Source organism: Peromyscus eremicus, chromosome 8a, assembly GCF_949786415.1.
Source record: "Peromyscus eremicus chromosome 8a, PerEre_H2_v1, whole genome shotgun sequence".
Classification (NCBI taxonomy): domain Eukaryota; kingdom Metazoa; phylum Chordata; class Mammalia; order Rodentia; family Cricetidae; genus Peromyscus; species Peromyscus eremicus.
The window spans coordinates 59,396,605-59,410,665 of record NC_081423.1 but is presented as its reverse complement, the minus strand read 5'-3'; the positions used below and the strand labels follow the sequence as shown (position 1 = coordinate 59,410,665).

Genomic DNA, 14,061 nt, shown 5'->3' with positions numbered 1-14,061 from the left:
TGGACGCAAAGCTTCCCATGCACCAGCAAGGTGTGGGAGACTGGCCGCCGGGGGCAGGTGAAGAGACAGAAGTAGCATGTGAAGCTTCACCCTCTCTACCTGCAGTGGTTTGTTGTAGGAAGTATCTCGCAAGAATAGCAAAGCTTTGAGACGTCCGTGCCTACACCCCAGGTAGGAAGGATCTGGTGTTTACCAGGTGTCATCCTGTCTGTGGGGCTGAAGGAATCCCAAGTGGATACAAGGCCTAAGAGGTCATGTCCTTCCTTCCCTCCCCACCAGACTGGGAACCTGCAGCTGACCTGGGTGCTAGGCCAAGGTTAGAGAGGACATCGTAGTTCCAGTTATGGTCTGTAGAAGCGGCCATATTCTTTTGTGACATCATCATCTGTTCCTTCCCTTCATCCTCTCTTCCCTTCCTCTTTTTTTTTTTTTTTTTTTTTTTTGGTGGTTCTGGGTATAGAACCTAGCAAGTGTTCTAATCACCGAGCTACATCCCCACTTTTCTCATGATTTCTGACACTGATGGAGTCCTTACTGTGCACCAAGCTGTACTCTAAAATCTTAATTTTCACAGTGTGGTCTGAGGCAATATGATAATCCCCAGTTTTCTCCCGAGGAACCTGAGGCTCTGAGAGATGATGTAACAGATACAAAGATCACCCACCTACTGTGCCACAGGGTCAAGATTTGGGCCCAGGCAGGATGGCTCTAGAACACCTTCCTGACCATTTTACTATCCCATACTGTCCTCCCACAAACAGGCCGCTGACTAAAGATTGGGTTGGCTGCCGAGGACTAAATCAGCCATGAGTGGCGGTTCGAGTGAGCCCTCACCTTTCACAGTGGGGGTGCTCATGTGCAGGAGGTGTATTAACATGGGGAGCTCTTCCTGGCATGGTCGCTTCATTAAGCCAGTGTCCTTCTGGTCTCTTTTGCTCGTTTCTCTGGCAGGTGGCACCGTCAGCTTTGTGTTGTACCTGTACATACTCGGTCAGAGCCCCACATAACCTTATTATATACTCAGGAGACTGGGGCAGGAAGATCTCAAATGCACAGAGAGCCTGGGCTACACAGAGAGTTCTCCATCAGCCTGGATTACCCAATGAGACCCTGGCACTCCCTCCGTCCTCCAAATCCTGTGCTGTAATAACCGTGCAGTGGGAGGCCACTGAGTTCTCATAAGGCAGCCTGGCCCAATCTACAGGCATCTTTTCCTTGGTCTCACTTGCTGGTTTTTTTGTTTGTTTGTTTGGTTGGTTTTTTTTTTTTTGGTTTTTCAAGACAGGGTTTCTCCGTGTAGTTTTGGTGCCTGTCCTGGATCTCGCTCTGTAGACCAGGCTGGCCTGGAACTCACAGAGATCCGCCTTCCTCTGCCTCCTGAGTGCTGGGATTAAAGGCATGGGCCACCACTGCCAGGCCTCACATGCTGTTTTGTTCTCTGGGCCTACTCCAGGCAAAGGAAGGATGGGAAGGGGGGCGGGAACAGGGGCAAAGGCATTCTTAGGCAAAGGGAGAGGAGCCCTGATTCCACTGGCATTTGAAACAGTCATTCATGTGTGATTTAGAAAATGTTCCCTGCAAGAAATTAGGGGGATGCCGAATCATGAAGCCATTTAAACAGCCTGATGGACTGCTCAGCTGGGCAGCTGGGCTAGCTGACCAAGAACCCTGGTATCCGTATCCCTCCCTCTTCCCTCCCTCCCTCCCTCCCTCCCTCCCTCCCTCCCTCCATCTATTCTATTCCTCTGTCAGTTCACCTCCCTTTCATTGAATATGTAACACACTGAACACTATCCTTGGCCATTAGCTCTACAGGCTGTTCAAATCCCAGCACAGTCCAGATTGCATCCTGGGAATCACGTTGTAGGAGCAAGGGGATCAAAAAGCTGGTCTGGCCAGGCGGTGGTGGCGCACACCTTTAATCCCAGCACTCGGGAGGCAGAGGCAGGCGGATCTCTGTGAGTTCGAGGCCAGCCTGGTCTCCAAAGCGAGTTCCAGGAAAGGCGCAAAGCTACACAGAGAAACCCTGTCTCAAAAACCAATATATATATATTACATATTAATACATATATATATGTAGTTACTCAGAGTAACTCATTGTTCTTCACCACAGTCCGTGACTGCGGTTCTATTAACCCATTTTACAGACGAAGACGCTCAGGGAGACGTTAGCTGTCTCGCCCTGGGATCACTGAGCAGTGGTAGCTGACTCAGACACAGGCATCCTGGCTCCAGAGCCTGGAAGGTAGGGGGGAGGAGGGGGTTTTACCCCTGGCTGTCTTTGATGGCCTTGAGTTGTGTTTGTTTAGGAAGGTGGGACGCATTCAAAGATCTATTTCTGAGTGCCACCACACTGAAAGGGTGGAAGGGCAGGGGGCGTCCGCCTGAGAAGGCTCCAGCCGACCTGACCACGCAGCTTGCTGATTAATCCCACATCTGTGTTAGCTTTGGCTCCTTCCCACAGATTTGCCGCAGCTGTTGAGAAATAAAAGCTTTAGCCCCTCGGTCAAGTGCGAGAGCCGGTCCTCAGCCTGGGAGCAGATCTGGGGTCACACTGTGGGGCCGGGCCTTCTCAGAAATCACCAAGTCACCTTTCCCGGAAGCATCTTCGGTGCTGGCTGGTGGAGTGCTTTAGATGAGCCTCGCTTTCGGCTCGCGTCTTGACAGTTGACCAGTTCCGGGCCCGTCCTTTGTGATAGCTGCTGCATTGTTCATGGCTCACTATCACAGATTTTCTGGCCAGCATCCCTGGGCTGACTGTTCCAACCACAACCTTGGAACCAGAACCTGCCATCGGGCCCAGGATTGGAATTTTCTGGAAACTGGATCGCCTGTTTGGTCATCATCCTTGTGATTTCTGCCAAGTTGAGCTAATGTTTCTTTTCCTGTGCGCTGCTTTTTTGTTTGTTTCCTTGCTTCTGAATCTGGCAAACTAATCGTCAATATTTGTTTATTTGTGGGGAGAGTAAGGATGAAGTCTTCAGGTGGTGTCTGTACGTGTGGGAAGGAGGGGTGGCATGTGCCTGTGTGCCTGTGTGTGTGTGTGTGTCTGAGTACGTGCACATGTGCGTGTGTGCCTGTGTAGGTCAGAGAAAGCTGTCAGGTGTCCTGCTCCATCACATCCCACCTTATTCTCTTAAGTCTGGATCTCTCCCTTAACATAGATCATGCAGGTTTTTTGGCTAGGCTGGCTGGCCCATGAGACCCAGTGATCCTCTGTGGCTCTGCCATGCTGAAACTGCACCTGCCTGTCATTCCGTGGATGCTGGGGGTCCTGTGGCAGGCCTGTCATCCCGTGGATGCTGGAGGTCCTGTGGCAGGCTGTCACGCTTATGCAGCAAGCACTGTTGACCAGTGAGCCATCTGCCCAGTCCTAACCGGTAATGTTTTAACACTTAGATCTCTAAGCGTTAGGGGTTTGCTGTGACATATTCTATTGCAGTCACCTGGACTTTAGGAGACCGGAAGAAAAAGACCCTGTGAGTAGCAGGCGCCATCGGAATGAACCTTGGGTGGGCTCTTTGCCAGGATAGTCACTGGAGAGCGGGCAGATGTGGGTGTGAAAGCCCCTTGCACTTTCCAGCTGTAGCAGTGACCACCAATGTGACCCTTTTTAACATTCCTGAGTTGCACTGGGGATGTAGCTCAGGAATACTGTTGTCCGACATAGCCAAGGCCCCAGTTTGACGCCCCCCCCCCAGTACCACCTTAAAAGATGAAAATGCTCACTTTGCCACTGACCGCTTCCAAAAATCTGAGCCCAGTGGACCGCGAGCTCTTGCCCTCCCTCTGGTCTTCTGGTTCAAAGGCAGCTGGAGGGGAAGAGCCTGACTCAGCGCCCCCTCCCTCCTCCCTCCCCCGCCTGCCTGCATCAGATTGCACTGTTTCCCCTGCTTTTAGTCCTTCAAGCCAGAGGCAGGAAACCAAGGAGGAATTCCTTCCAGAGTCAGATGTGGTGTCAGGGTTCTCTTAGCAAAACCACAGAGACAAAAGCCAAAACGATTCCAGCAGGGCATGAGGACACACGCCTGTAGTCCCAGCCACGTGGGAGGATGAGGCAGGAGGATGGATAGCTTGAGGCCCGGAGTTCAAGATTAGCCTGAGCAAAACACACACACACACACACACACACACACACACACACACACACACACACACACGTGCGTGCGCACATCAGAAAATCTGAAAGTAAGGCTGAGGAGTTAAGAGACAGCCATAAACAGCTGACATAGAACAGGGTCTCCGAGTGACTAGTGTTGCATAAGGTGCTTATGGCAAAATCTCCGCTTTCGGAAGGAAACCCCGGTTCCGTAAATCATCTCATTTACAGCCTACTAACTGAGCACTTGATTGATTCACTGTAAAACAAAGCTGACAAGGAAACGTTCTTTGAAGAGGATGCTGACAAGACAAGGTGGAAGGAAGCATAAATTGGATTCCAGTATTAATGAAGCATCTCATGTGCATCCGGCTTTTACATTTCAAGTGTTCCCACATGTGACACCTGCCTTGGGCTCAGACACCCTGCGGTGTGGGTATGATGTACTCTGAGTAAGGTGTGACCTGCCCACAGAAGTCTAGTGAGGTTTGGGGCCAGGAGGTGGCCTGTTTTCTTTCCATGCTGACATGTTTCCTCCCAGACAAAACTTTTAGATGATGAAGTGCTGATGGTTAAATCTGGGAGTTCTGGGCTTGGTGGCAGAGTACTTGGTCTGGAGTGCATGAAACCCTCAGTTCAAACCTCAGTAACCCCCTCCCCCGCCCCGCCCCGCTCCCCGAAAGCTCAATTGTAATACCAAGAGGAATATGAGCTCACTTTTGGAGGTGTTTTTTGGGGGATGGTGGGTTTGGAGATAGGGTCTCTCTATGTAGCCTTGGCTATCCTGGAACTCTCTGTGTAGACCAGGGCTAGACTCAGACTCACAGAATCCACCTGCTTCTACCTCCTGAGTACTGGGATCAGAGATGTGCGCCACTACTTGTGGCTGCTTGGGGTGCTTTTTAAAAAGCGCACTTAGCTTGAAGCGCTACCTTATCTAGATAGCACCATTGCCCTAAGATGAAGGTGATCTGGATGCTGTAGCCATTCATTAGTCTAAAAAGGACTCGGGACTCTGGCAGCAGGACCTTGGCATTTACCAACCACTTCACCATGCTGGTGGCTTAGATTTTCGGCAGGTCTTGCTTCTTTTTGACATTTGAATGGCAGGCGTAAAGGTAGTTGGTATCAAAGCTCTCCCTGTTGTTTCCAAGTCAAGATTGGTACAGTATGAACTCTTTTAAGGCCAAAGGTCTGTATTTGGGACCCACAAACATGCTGCAGTTCTGTAGGTCCCACTAATGGGCTTCAGGATTCATGAGCTCCATGATATCACACACACTTTCTATATATGTACTTCTTCCTTCCTTCTGCCCTCCTTCCCCTCCCTTTCTCTCTCTCTTTCTTTCTTTTTTTTTTCTTTTTCTTTCTTTCTTTTTTTTTTTTTTTGAGACAGGGTTTCTCTGTGTAGCCTGGATGTCCTGGAACTCACTCTGTAGACCAGACTGGCCTCGGGCTGAGATCTGCCTGCCTCTGCCTCCCAAATGCTGGGATTAAAGGCGTGTGCCACCACCTCCCAGTTTATCTCTACATTTTTCTACAACAGAAATGTATGTGTGACCCTTCCTCCAGTGGTTAAGAAGCCTGTTTTTAGAGGCCTCTGGGAAACCTTTAGTGGACTTGAAGGCAGAGTGAATGATTCTTGCCGCACAAGCATTTCTCATATCCATTCAGTGTGATAGAGTCCTCAGCTTAGGCAAAGATGCCGCTCCAACCTAAGGGCCAACTTTCTGGTTCAGGTACTAAGATCTAATCAAGTATCAGGGGTGAGGTGCTGGAAAGAAGGCACATTGGTTAAGAGGGTGTCCTCTTCTGGAGGACGTTGAGTGTGGCTCCAGCATCCACATCAGAAGACCCACAACCCCCTGTACTCCAGCTCCAGGGCATCTGATGCCCTCTTCAGGCCTCTGTGGGTACCTGCACACAAGTAGTGAACACTCACACAGATATGTACCTATGTGTGGAAATTTTAAAAAGGGATAAGAACAGCTGGAGAGATGGCTCAGCAGTTAAGAGCTTTGCCTGCTCTTCCAGAGGAGCCGGGTTTGATTCCCAGCACCCTCATAGAGGCACATTACATTCTGGAACTCCAGTTCCTAGGCATCTGGTACCCTCTTCTCCAAGGGGAATCAGGCACATATGTTGTGCACAGGCATAAATGCAAGCAAAAAAAAAAAAACAAACAAACACTCATACACATATAAATAAATAAATATTTAAATATTAAAAAAGAAAAGGTCCGTATGATTGTTTCTGGGCCTTCCACACTATTTCTGAGTCGAGTAACCTTGATCTACAGCCTGAGAAAGTCTGTGCCCAGCCACAGACAGAGCTCGCTAATGAATAAGTTCCTAAATAAATCACTGTCATAAAATTAGACCATGATGGGTTAGACTATAAAAGGCTGAACTTTTCAGTGTCCCTTATAAGCACAGAAGCAACAAATGTTTCCCCTAAGCCAGTGGACTGGTACTTGGAAGCAAAGATCCAACAATCATTGGAAATAGGAGTCATGAGCTGCTACCCTCCTGAGACCCAAGGAGGAAGGAGCACTCCCCTCTAGGTAGGAGGGCAGACAAGGGCTATTGAAGTTCTTACTTCCCCATGGTAGATCCTTCAGGAAAAACTATCTGTGCTGACCTGGGGCGGAACAGTCTGCATTGAGTCCTTGTCCTCTAGCAGAGGCAGCATCTCTAACAAGCATCTAGAGCCCAGGCTGCCTGGACACTGATCTCACTATTTCTTTTTGCTATCATTGTTAGTTTCTTTCTTTCTTTCTTTCTTTTTTTTTTTTTTTATAATCCCCCTTTAATCCCAGCATGGGAGGCAGAGGCAGGCAGATCTCTGTGAGTTCGAGGTCAGCCTGGTCTACAGAGTGAGTTCCAGGAAAGGTGCAAAGCTACACAGAGAAACCCTGTCTCGAAAACAAACAAACAAACAAACAAACAAAAAGTCTGTGTCCCATGTCATTCATCATAAATGTGTGCTTGTGTGTGTGTGTGTATGTGTATGTATATGTATATATGTACATGTGTGTGTCTTATTGGGCCATTCTTCTAAGCACACCTTTGCGCTTTCCCTGCAGGGGTTTCTTTCTAGTCCCTAGAAGTGTCTGAAGTTATTGCTCCATTTCTATTTTTATTTATTGTCTTTTTCACCCATGAGAGCAGAAGCTCTACCAGGGCAGTAACTTCATCTGCCTTGTTCTTTCTCATTCCTCTTGTGTTTAAAAGAGGCTTAGCATGTAGTAGGCATTCAGTTTATAGCTGCATAGTGAATCTCAGCACTTGCTGGTTCTAAAACATGTACAAGAAGAAAACCTGATGTGTCGTTAACTGTATATGAGCTGACAATATATTACTAGCTATGTGTATGCTAACATCAGTGAGTATAAGATAGCTGCAGGCAGGCTTTGCTGTCCTGCCAGCCAGTTACCAAATAACCACATAGAGACAACTTATTAATTATAAATGCTTGGCTGCTAGCTTAGGCTTATAACTTAAATGAACCCATAGTTCTTATCTACTACCATCTGCCACATGGCAGTACCTTCTTTCAGCACGGCATGCTTCTTTCCACGTCTACTTGAGATTCTGAGACTCCTCCCTTTCTTCTTCATGCTCTTCTTGTCTGCAAGTCCTACAGAACCTCTACTTGCCCAGCTGTTGGCCAGTCACCTTCTTATTAACCCAACCACAGTGACATGTATTCACACAGTGTAAAGGAATAGTCCACAGATAGCCAGGAAATCGAGGTGCATCTTCTCCATCAGATCTGAAGAACTGGCATCTGTGATAACGTTGGCAAGGGAGCTAGGAAATGGGCTCTCTCCCTTGCTGCTGGAGGGAGCAGAGCATGGTCTCAGCTTTCCCAAGAAACGGATCCTGGGTTAACTCTTTTCATTTTTGTGATTTGCTGTTTCCCAAATTTTTGAAGTAGCAGCTTTTTTCCTCCTCAAGAATTATATCTTAAACAACAAAAATTCAATTCAGTGATCTCAATCTTCCTGTTTAAAATTTTTTCTCCTTCCTTCCTTCCTTCCTTCCTTCCTTCCTTCCTTCCTTCCTTCTTCCCTCCCTTCCTTTCTTCCTTCTTTCCTTCCTTTGTGTATGGGGGGGCAGAAAATGTACATGTATGTGTACCCACAAGGAAGAGGGTATTGTGTGCCCTCCTCTGATGCTCACTTATTTCTTTGAGGCAGGGTCTCTCTCTATACCTGGGTCTTGAGTCTCAGCAAGCCCCAGTGATGCTCGTATCTGCTCCTGTTGGAACTAGGGTTACAGGCATTTGTATAAGGATGACAGGCTTGTTACATGGGTGCTAGGATCTGAACTCCAGTCCTCATGATTGTGGAGCAAGTACTCTTAATTGCTGAACTATCTCTCCAGTGCACAACCCTCCCCCTGCCTTGGACACCTTTAAGTAACCTGGTTGGATTCGGGCACTGCAAATTTAAGTTATTAATTTCAGTGGAATGTCTTGTTTGTTGTCAGACCTCTGAAGTGTTTCATGAATATGCTGGGTGCCACTTAAGAGGCAGAGGCAGGCAGATCTCAGAATTCCAGTCCAGCCTGGTCTGTAGAGTGAGTTCCAGGACAGCCAGGGCTACACAGAGGAACCCTGTCTCAAAAAGCTGGGGGGGGGGGGAGTTTCATCAAAGGCTAGGACTGGTGCAGGAGGATCAGAGTTCAAGGGTAGCCTGAGTTTCATAGCTAACGCTGTCAACCTCAGCTACATATGTGGTGAGGCCTGGTCTTAAAACAATTAACAATAAACAGATGCTTGATCTGAGCCCAGCATCAGGCTTCTGTGGAATGATGCAATGGTGGTCCTGAAGCTGCACACAGCCGCTCACAGCCACTCTTGTTAAGAGGCTGTTTTGTGAGCCCACTGGAAATGTGGGGCTGGTAAGCAATCAAGCATGGCCACCCAGTTTGAAGCAGGGATCCAACAAGCCTTCCGCCAAGCCTTGTGTCTCTATAGACTGAGAAGCCTCCAGTTTCTTGGCAAATACTCTGCCTGGAATTGCATGAAATACCATCAGAGCCCCAGCCACATGCTCCTTCCCCTTCTGGAGTCTGTTGCCCTTTCACATACCCTTGTACTGTTTGGCCAGTGCCTAAGCCTCCCTGCCTGGACTCCCAGGTCCCCCAGAAGGGAGTCCTACAACCCTCGAGCATCTGTCTTTTGCTTCTTTCCGTTTGTAGCTATGTAGCTAACCCAACAGTTCCCTTCGTGGTTTTGGTGCTAGGACGACTTGGTGGTTACATTTCCGAGAACACAGCAGCCCACCGAAAGAGTCTTCGCCCCATGGCCATGAACAAGCAATAGAGCCTGGGAAAATCTGGCTTCTGCCAGGACTTGGATGTTCCCAGGTTCTCAGCGTCCTTCTTCTTAGACCTAATAGTTCTCCCTGCCAACGCCAACATCTGCCAGCAGACTGGAGGCTGTTTGGAGTGGCACCGAGGGCTGAGGGTTGGGGCAGGTTTTTTGCCTGCGTTCAGCAAGACAAATGGCACAAATATATAGCAAAGATGCTATTCCAATCACAGGCCTGGACAAGTGTAGAGAGCAGCACATTCTAACGACTTCTTCTTGTTAGGAAGCCTGTCCCCTTCTCCTTGCTTGGTGACTGGCTGCTGCTGGGTGGAGGCCCTTCTTTCCCAAGTCACCTGGGAAGTAGAGGTCCCATTGTTCTCCAAAGATGGCAGTTCTGTAAATTGCCTTTATTATGTTTAGGAATGTTCCTTCTATTCCTGATCTCTCCAAGACCTTTATCATGAAGGGGTGTTGGATTTTGTCAAAGGCTTTTTCAGCATCTAATGAGATGATCATGTGGTTTTTTCTTTCAGTTTGTTTATATGGTATATTACATTGACAGATTTTCGTATGTTGAACCATCCTTGCATCCCTGGGATGAATCCTACCTACTTGGCCGTGATGGATAATTTTTTTTGATGTATCTTGGATTCGGTTTGCCAATATTTTGTTGAGCATTTTTGCATCAATGTTCATGAGGGAGATTGGTCTGTAATTCTCTTTCTTTGTTGCATCTTTTTGTGGTTTAAGATGGCAGTTCTTTATTGTGACTTTCAGGTGTTCCCTGGGGACTGGTAAGAGACTAAATGTCCCTCTGTCAACCACCTCTGTCACAGCATGAACCTTTCTAGGCCTCAGGGTCCTCCACACCTACAAGAACATAGGGGCACGTGGAGTTATAATTTAACATCCCTGTTGCCCGGCAGCTCTGATTTGAGCCAGTTATTCCCGTATCGTTTTTCCTTTCTAAAGCTTTTCCACTCATCTCCTCCTGGGGCTGAGGGACTTGAAAGAACACTGCAATTAATTTCATTTGTGTTTAACCACCTTATCATACTTTTCTTTTTATAGCTTAAACTTTGGAACAAATACCGAATCTCCAACATTCCGTCGCTAATATTCCTAGATGCTACAACAGGAAAGGTCGTGTGCAGGAATGGGCTCCTGGTGATCCGAGATGACCCAGAAGGTAAGTTGGGTGTGCTTGACTTTCCAACCCCCACCCCATCTCCCCCCCCCCCCCGCCCCCCGACAGCAATACTAATGAAGTACTGTAAGTAGGTTTACATGGCTAGAGAATTTCTTGATGAAATTACTGTATTCTCCAGGTCGTGGTTAAGATTTTTAAAGGCTCAGAATGTCCCTCCAGGGGGCATTAATTCTTGGCCCAAAGCAGATGGGATCTGGGAAGGAATGTTGAGCTTTGAGGGCTGGGGAGGCTGTTGAAAGGCAGCAAGGACCCAAATACTGACCTCCAGTGCTGTTTCAGGGACAGCAGCTGCCTTGGCAATAAGAGTCTGCGATGTGCATGTGTGTAGCGGGGAGTCCTCTTCTAGAATATAGAGAAGCTGGGCGTGGCGATGTGCACCTTTAATCCCAGCACTCAGGGGGCAGAGGCAGGTAGGTTTCTGTGAGTTCAAGACCAGCCTGGTCTACACAAGCAAGTTCCAGACTAGCCAGCGATACACAGGGACACCCTGTCTCCACAAAAACAAGAAATATACACAGACAGAGGAGAGAGCAGAAGGCTTAGTGGGTAAAGGCACTTGCTGCCAAGCCTGACAACCTGAGTTCCATTCCTAGAACCAGCCTCTACAAGCTGTCCACTGACCTTCCACATGCACAGTAGACAGATACGTGTAAATAAACCAGAGAGCATCCTTTATCCAAAAGGTCCTTGAGTGTGCAGCCGGCACCCTTATCTGCTCAGCAATCCCACTGGCCCTCCCCAGTGAGTTCTCACGTACATTTGGATTTGAGACTCGTGGGCTGGCGGGGTAGAATTGAATCCCTCCTGGGGAGTACCTGAGGCAGGTATTCCTAGACTCTGTCCTCAGTTGGGATGAGAACAGAAAGACTTCAGAGTTTGGAGTTTTTCAGATTTGGGGATATTTGCATATATGTTACCAACTGACTGTCCTTAACCTCCAAATCTGAAACTTTTTGTTTTTATTTATTGGGTTTCTTGTTTTGTTTTGTTTTCGAGATAGGGTTTCTCTATGTAACAGTCCTGGCTGTCCTGGAACTCCCTTTGTAGACCAGGCTGGCCTCAAACTCACAGAGATCTGCCTGCCTCTGCCTCCTGAGTGCCGGGATTAAAGGCGTGAACCACCATAACCAGCAAGATTTATTTATATATTTATTTGTTTGTTTATGTATTTATTTGAGTCAGGAATTCCCTGTTTGCCCAGGCTACCTTGAAACTTGCTACATAGACCAGGCTGCTCCGAATCTGTGCCCTTTTCCTGTCTCAGCCTCTTGAGTGCTGAGGCCTGAAATCTGAAATTTCTTGACTGTCAAAAAAGTTGGGAGCCAGACGGTGGTGTCATATGCATTTAACCTCAGTACTCAGGAGGCAGAGGCAGGCGGATCTCATGTGATTTTGAGGCTAGCCTGGTCTATAGAGTGAGCTACAGGACAGCCAGGGCCACACAGAAAGAAACTTGTCTTGAAAAAAAAAAAAAAGTTTGGATCTCGGATTTGGGGGTTCAGATGGTTCCACCATGTCATCCAGCGAAGTCTTCGTCTCTGGGTTGTTCTCTTGGCCTCTGGTGAGTGCACCGCCTGGCCTGCTGCAGTTTATGTCCCAGGTCCCGGTGGCCTTGCTCATGCTGACCCGCTAGCTGCTGTGTACTGGAAGTCTGCCTGGACCACCTACTCGGGGTCTGGCCAAGGTCTGCGCTTTCCCCCTCGCACTGCTGGAAAATGAGTTGCAATATCTCCGCTGCCTTGCTTACTGCCCCAGCTGGAGGATTCTTCCCTAGTTACAATAAAAAAAAACCACACACACACACACACACACACACACACACACACACCTGGATATAGTAGTGTATACCTGAAGCCCCAATATTCTGGAGGCTCAGAAGGTTCTGCGTTCAAAGCCAACCTGAGCTACTCTCAAAAAAATGGATAGCAAGGCCAGTGTGGTGGGACACGCCTTTAATCCCAGCACTTGGGAGGCAGACGCATGTATGTGGTGGCACTCTGTCAGTTGAGGCCAACTTGATCTACATAGTGAGGTCCAGGCTAGTCAGAGCTGTTTTGGGAGACTTGAGAGAGGAAGGGGGTTAGGGGGTTGAGGGGGATATCCTATGTAGAAGGATTGCCCTTTGTAAGTCAAGACATTGTGAACTCACACCTCACCAACTCCCAAGATTGTTAACAGTATAGGCAGCCTAGCCACTGTCTCCATAGTGTTTTGTATCCTCTGGTTTCTGGGTGGGCTTGGACACCTGTATTTTTATCTGGACTCTCATCCCTGACCCCTCAGGCAATGTTGAGGCAGTGGGCCATGGACCACCCTGTGAGAGAATAATGTGTTGAGCTGGGAACATGTTAGTTCCTCTTCCTGCTGGGAGCCTGAGTATTGTCTGAATGCTGACCGTCTAGGCTTTGGAGATTTCCATTTTTATTACATTTCAATCTTCACTTGGTTCCCTAGGCCCCAGTGCAGGCCTGTTGTTGCTTTAGGATCTCTGGGGCCCAGAAGCATCATACTTGAAAATCCCACAGTGGGTTCCAGTATCCATTCTGGGTTGGGAACCGTGAGGCGGGCAGGATGGAATTAAATGGCGGTCTGGGTAGGGTAGTATCCGATGCAGGTACTAGAGACCCAGCCGTTTGTCAGTTACCTAGGAGGTCTGCTCTGGTCTCCTCTCTCCTCTGCTTGTTCATCTTTAACCTTGCTTCTGCATCCAGAGATAGCCCTCTGGAGAGGGGCCTTCTCATCCTCCGGGCGTGGGAACCTCTGCCTAGGTGGTAATGAGGCTGTGCCACGGATGAGTTCTTTGGTTTTTTTAAATTACATTTTCTAAAAACTTGTTTTGTGTATGTTGTGTGTATTTGTTGGCACACACATGCCCCAGCATACATGTAGATTCCATCAGAGCCTGTTCACTCCTTCCTTTGCACATCCCAGGGACTGAACTGTGAGGCCTGGCTCCAGACACCCTTAGCCCCGGAACCCTCTTGCTAGCCTGAGTTCTTTTGTTTCTGCGTTAGCTGCAGATCCTGTGGCTGGGCTCATAAACACTACATGGTGACAAAGTTGTGCCTACAGTTCTGAGGACTCCCAGATCCCAGGCCATCGCAAAGAGCCTTGACATTCTCGCAATCTGTTGCCTGTTCCAGGTCTGGAATTCCCTTGGGGACCTAAGCCCTTCCGGGAGGTCGTTGCAGGGCCCTTGCTTAGAAATAACGGGCAGTCACTGGAGAGCAGCAGCCTGGAGGGGTCTCACGTGGGAGTCTATTTCTCTGCACATTGGGTGAGTGTTTGGTCTCTCCTTAGTTTGGACTGAGGGAAGCAGGACTGTCACTACTGTGCCTGAGAGCTTGGCTTCCCGGGGTGGGGGACTCTGGCAGAAGTTCCCAGGCTTTGCTCATTGATGACAGTAAATGCTCATGCTATGAATGATGGTAAC

At 48.4% G+C, this 14,061-nt stretch overlaps 1 protein-coding gene across 2 annotated transcripts in view; it reads left to right on the top strand.

Moving 5' to 3' along the window:
- The window catches only part of Nxn (nucleoredoxin), a 144,377-nt gene that overhangs the window by 112,676 nt on the left and 17,640 nt on the right, over positions 1-14,061 (top strand). For both annotated transcript variants that reach the window (XM_059271231.1, XM_059271232.1), the window contains exons 2-3: positions 10,490-10,607; positions 13,772-13,905. In XM_059271231.1, coding sequence (XP_059127214.1) covers positions 10,490-10,607; positions 13,772-13,905 — 252 coding nt within the window. The remainder of the gene's footprint in view (positions 1-10,489; positions 10,608-13,771; positions 13,906-14,061) is intronic.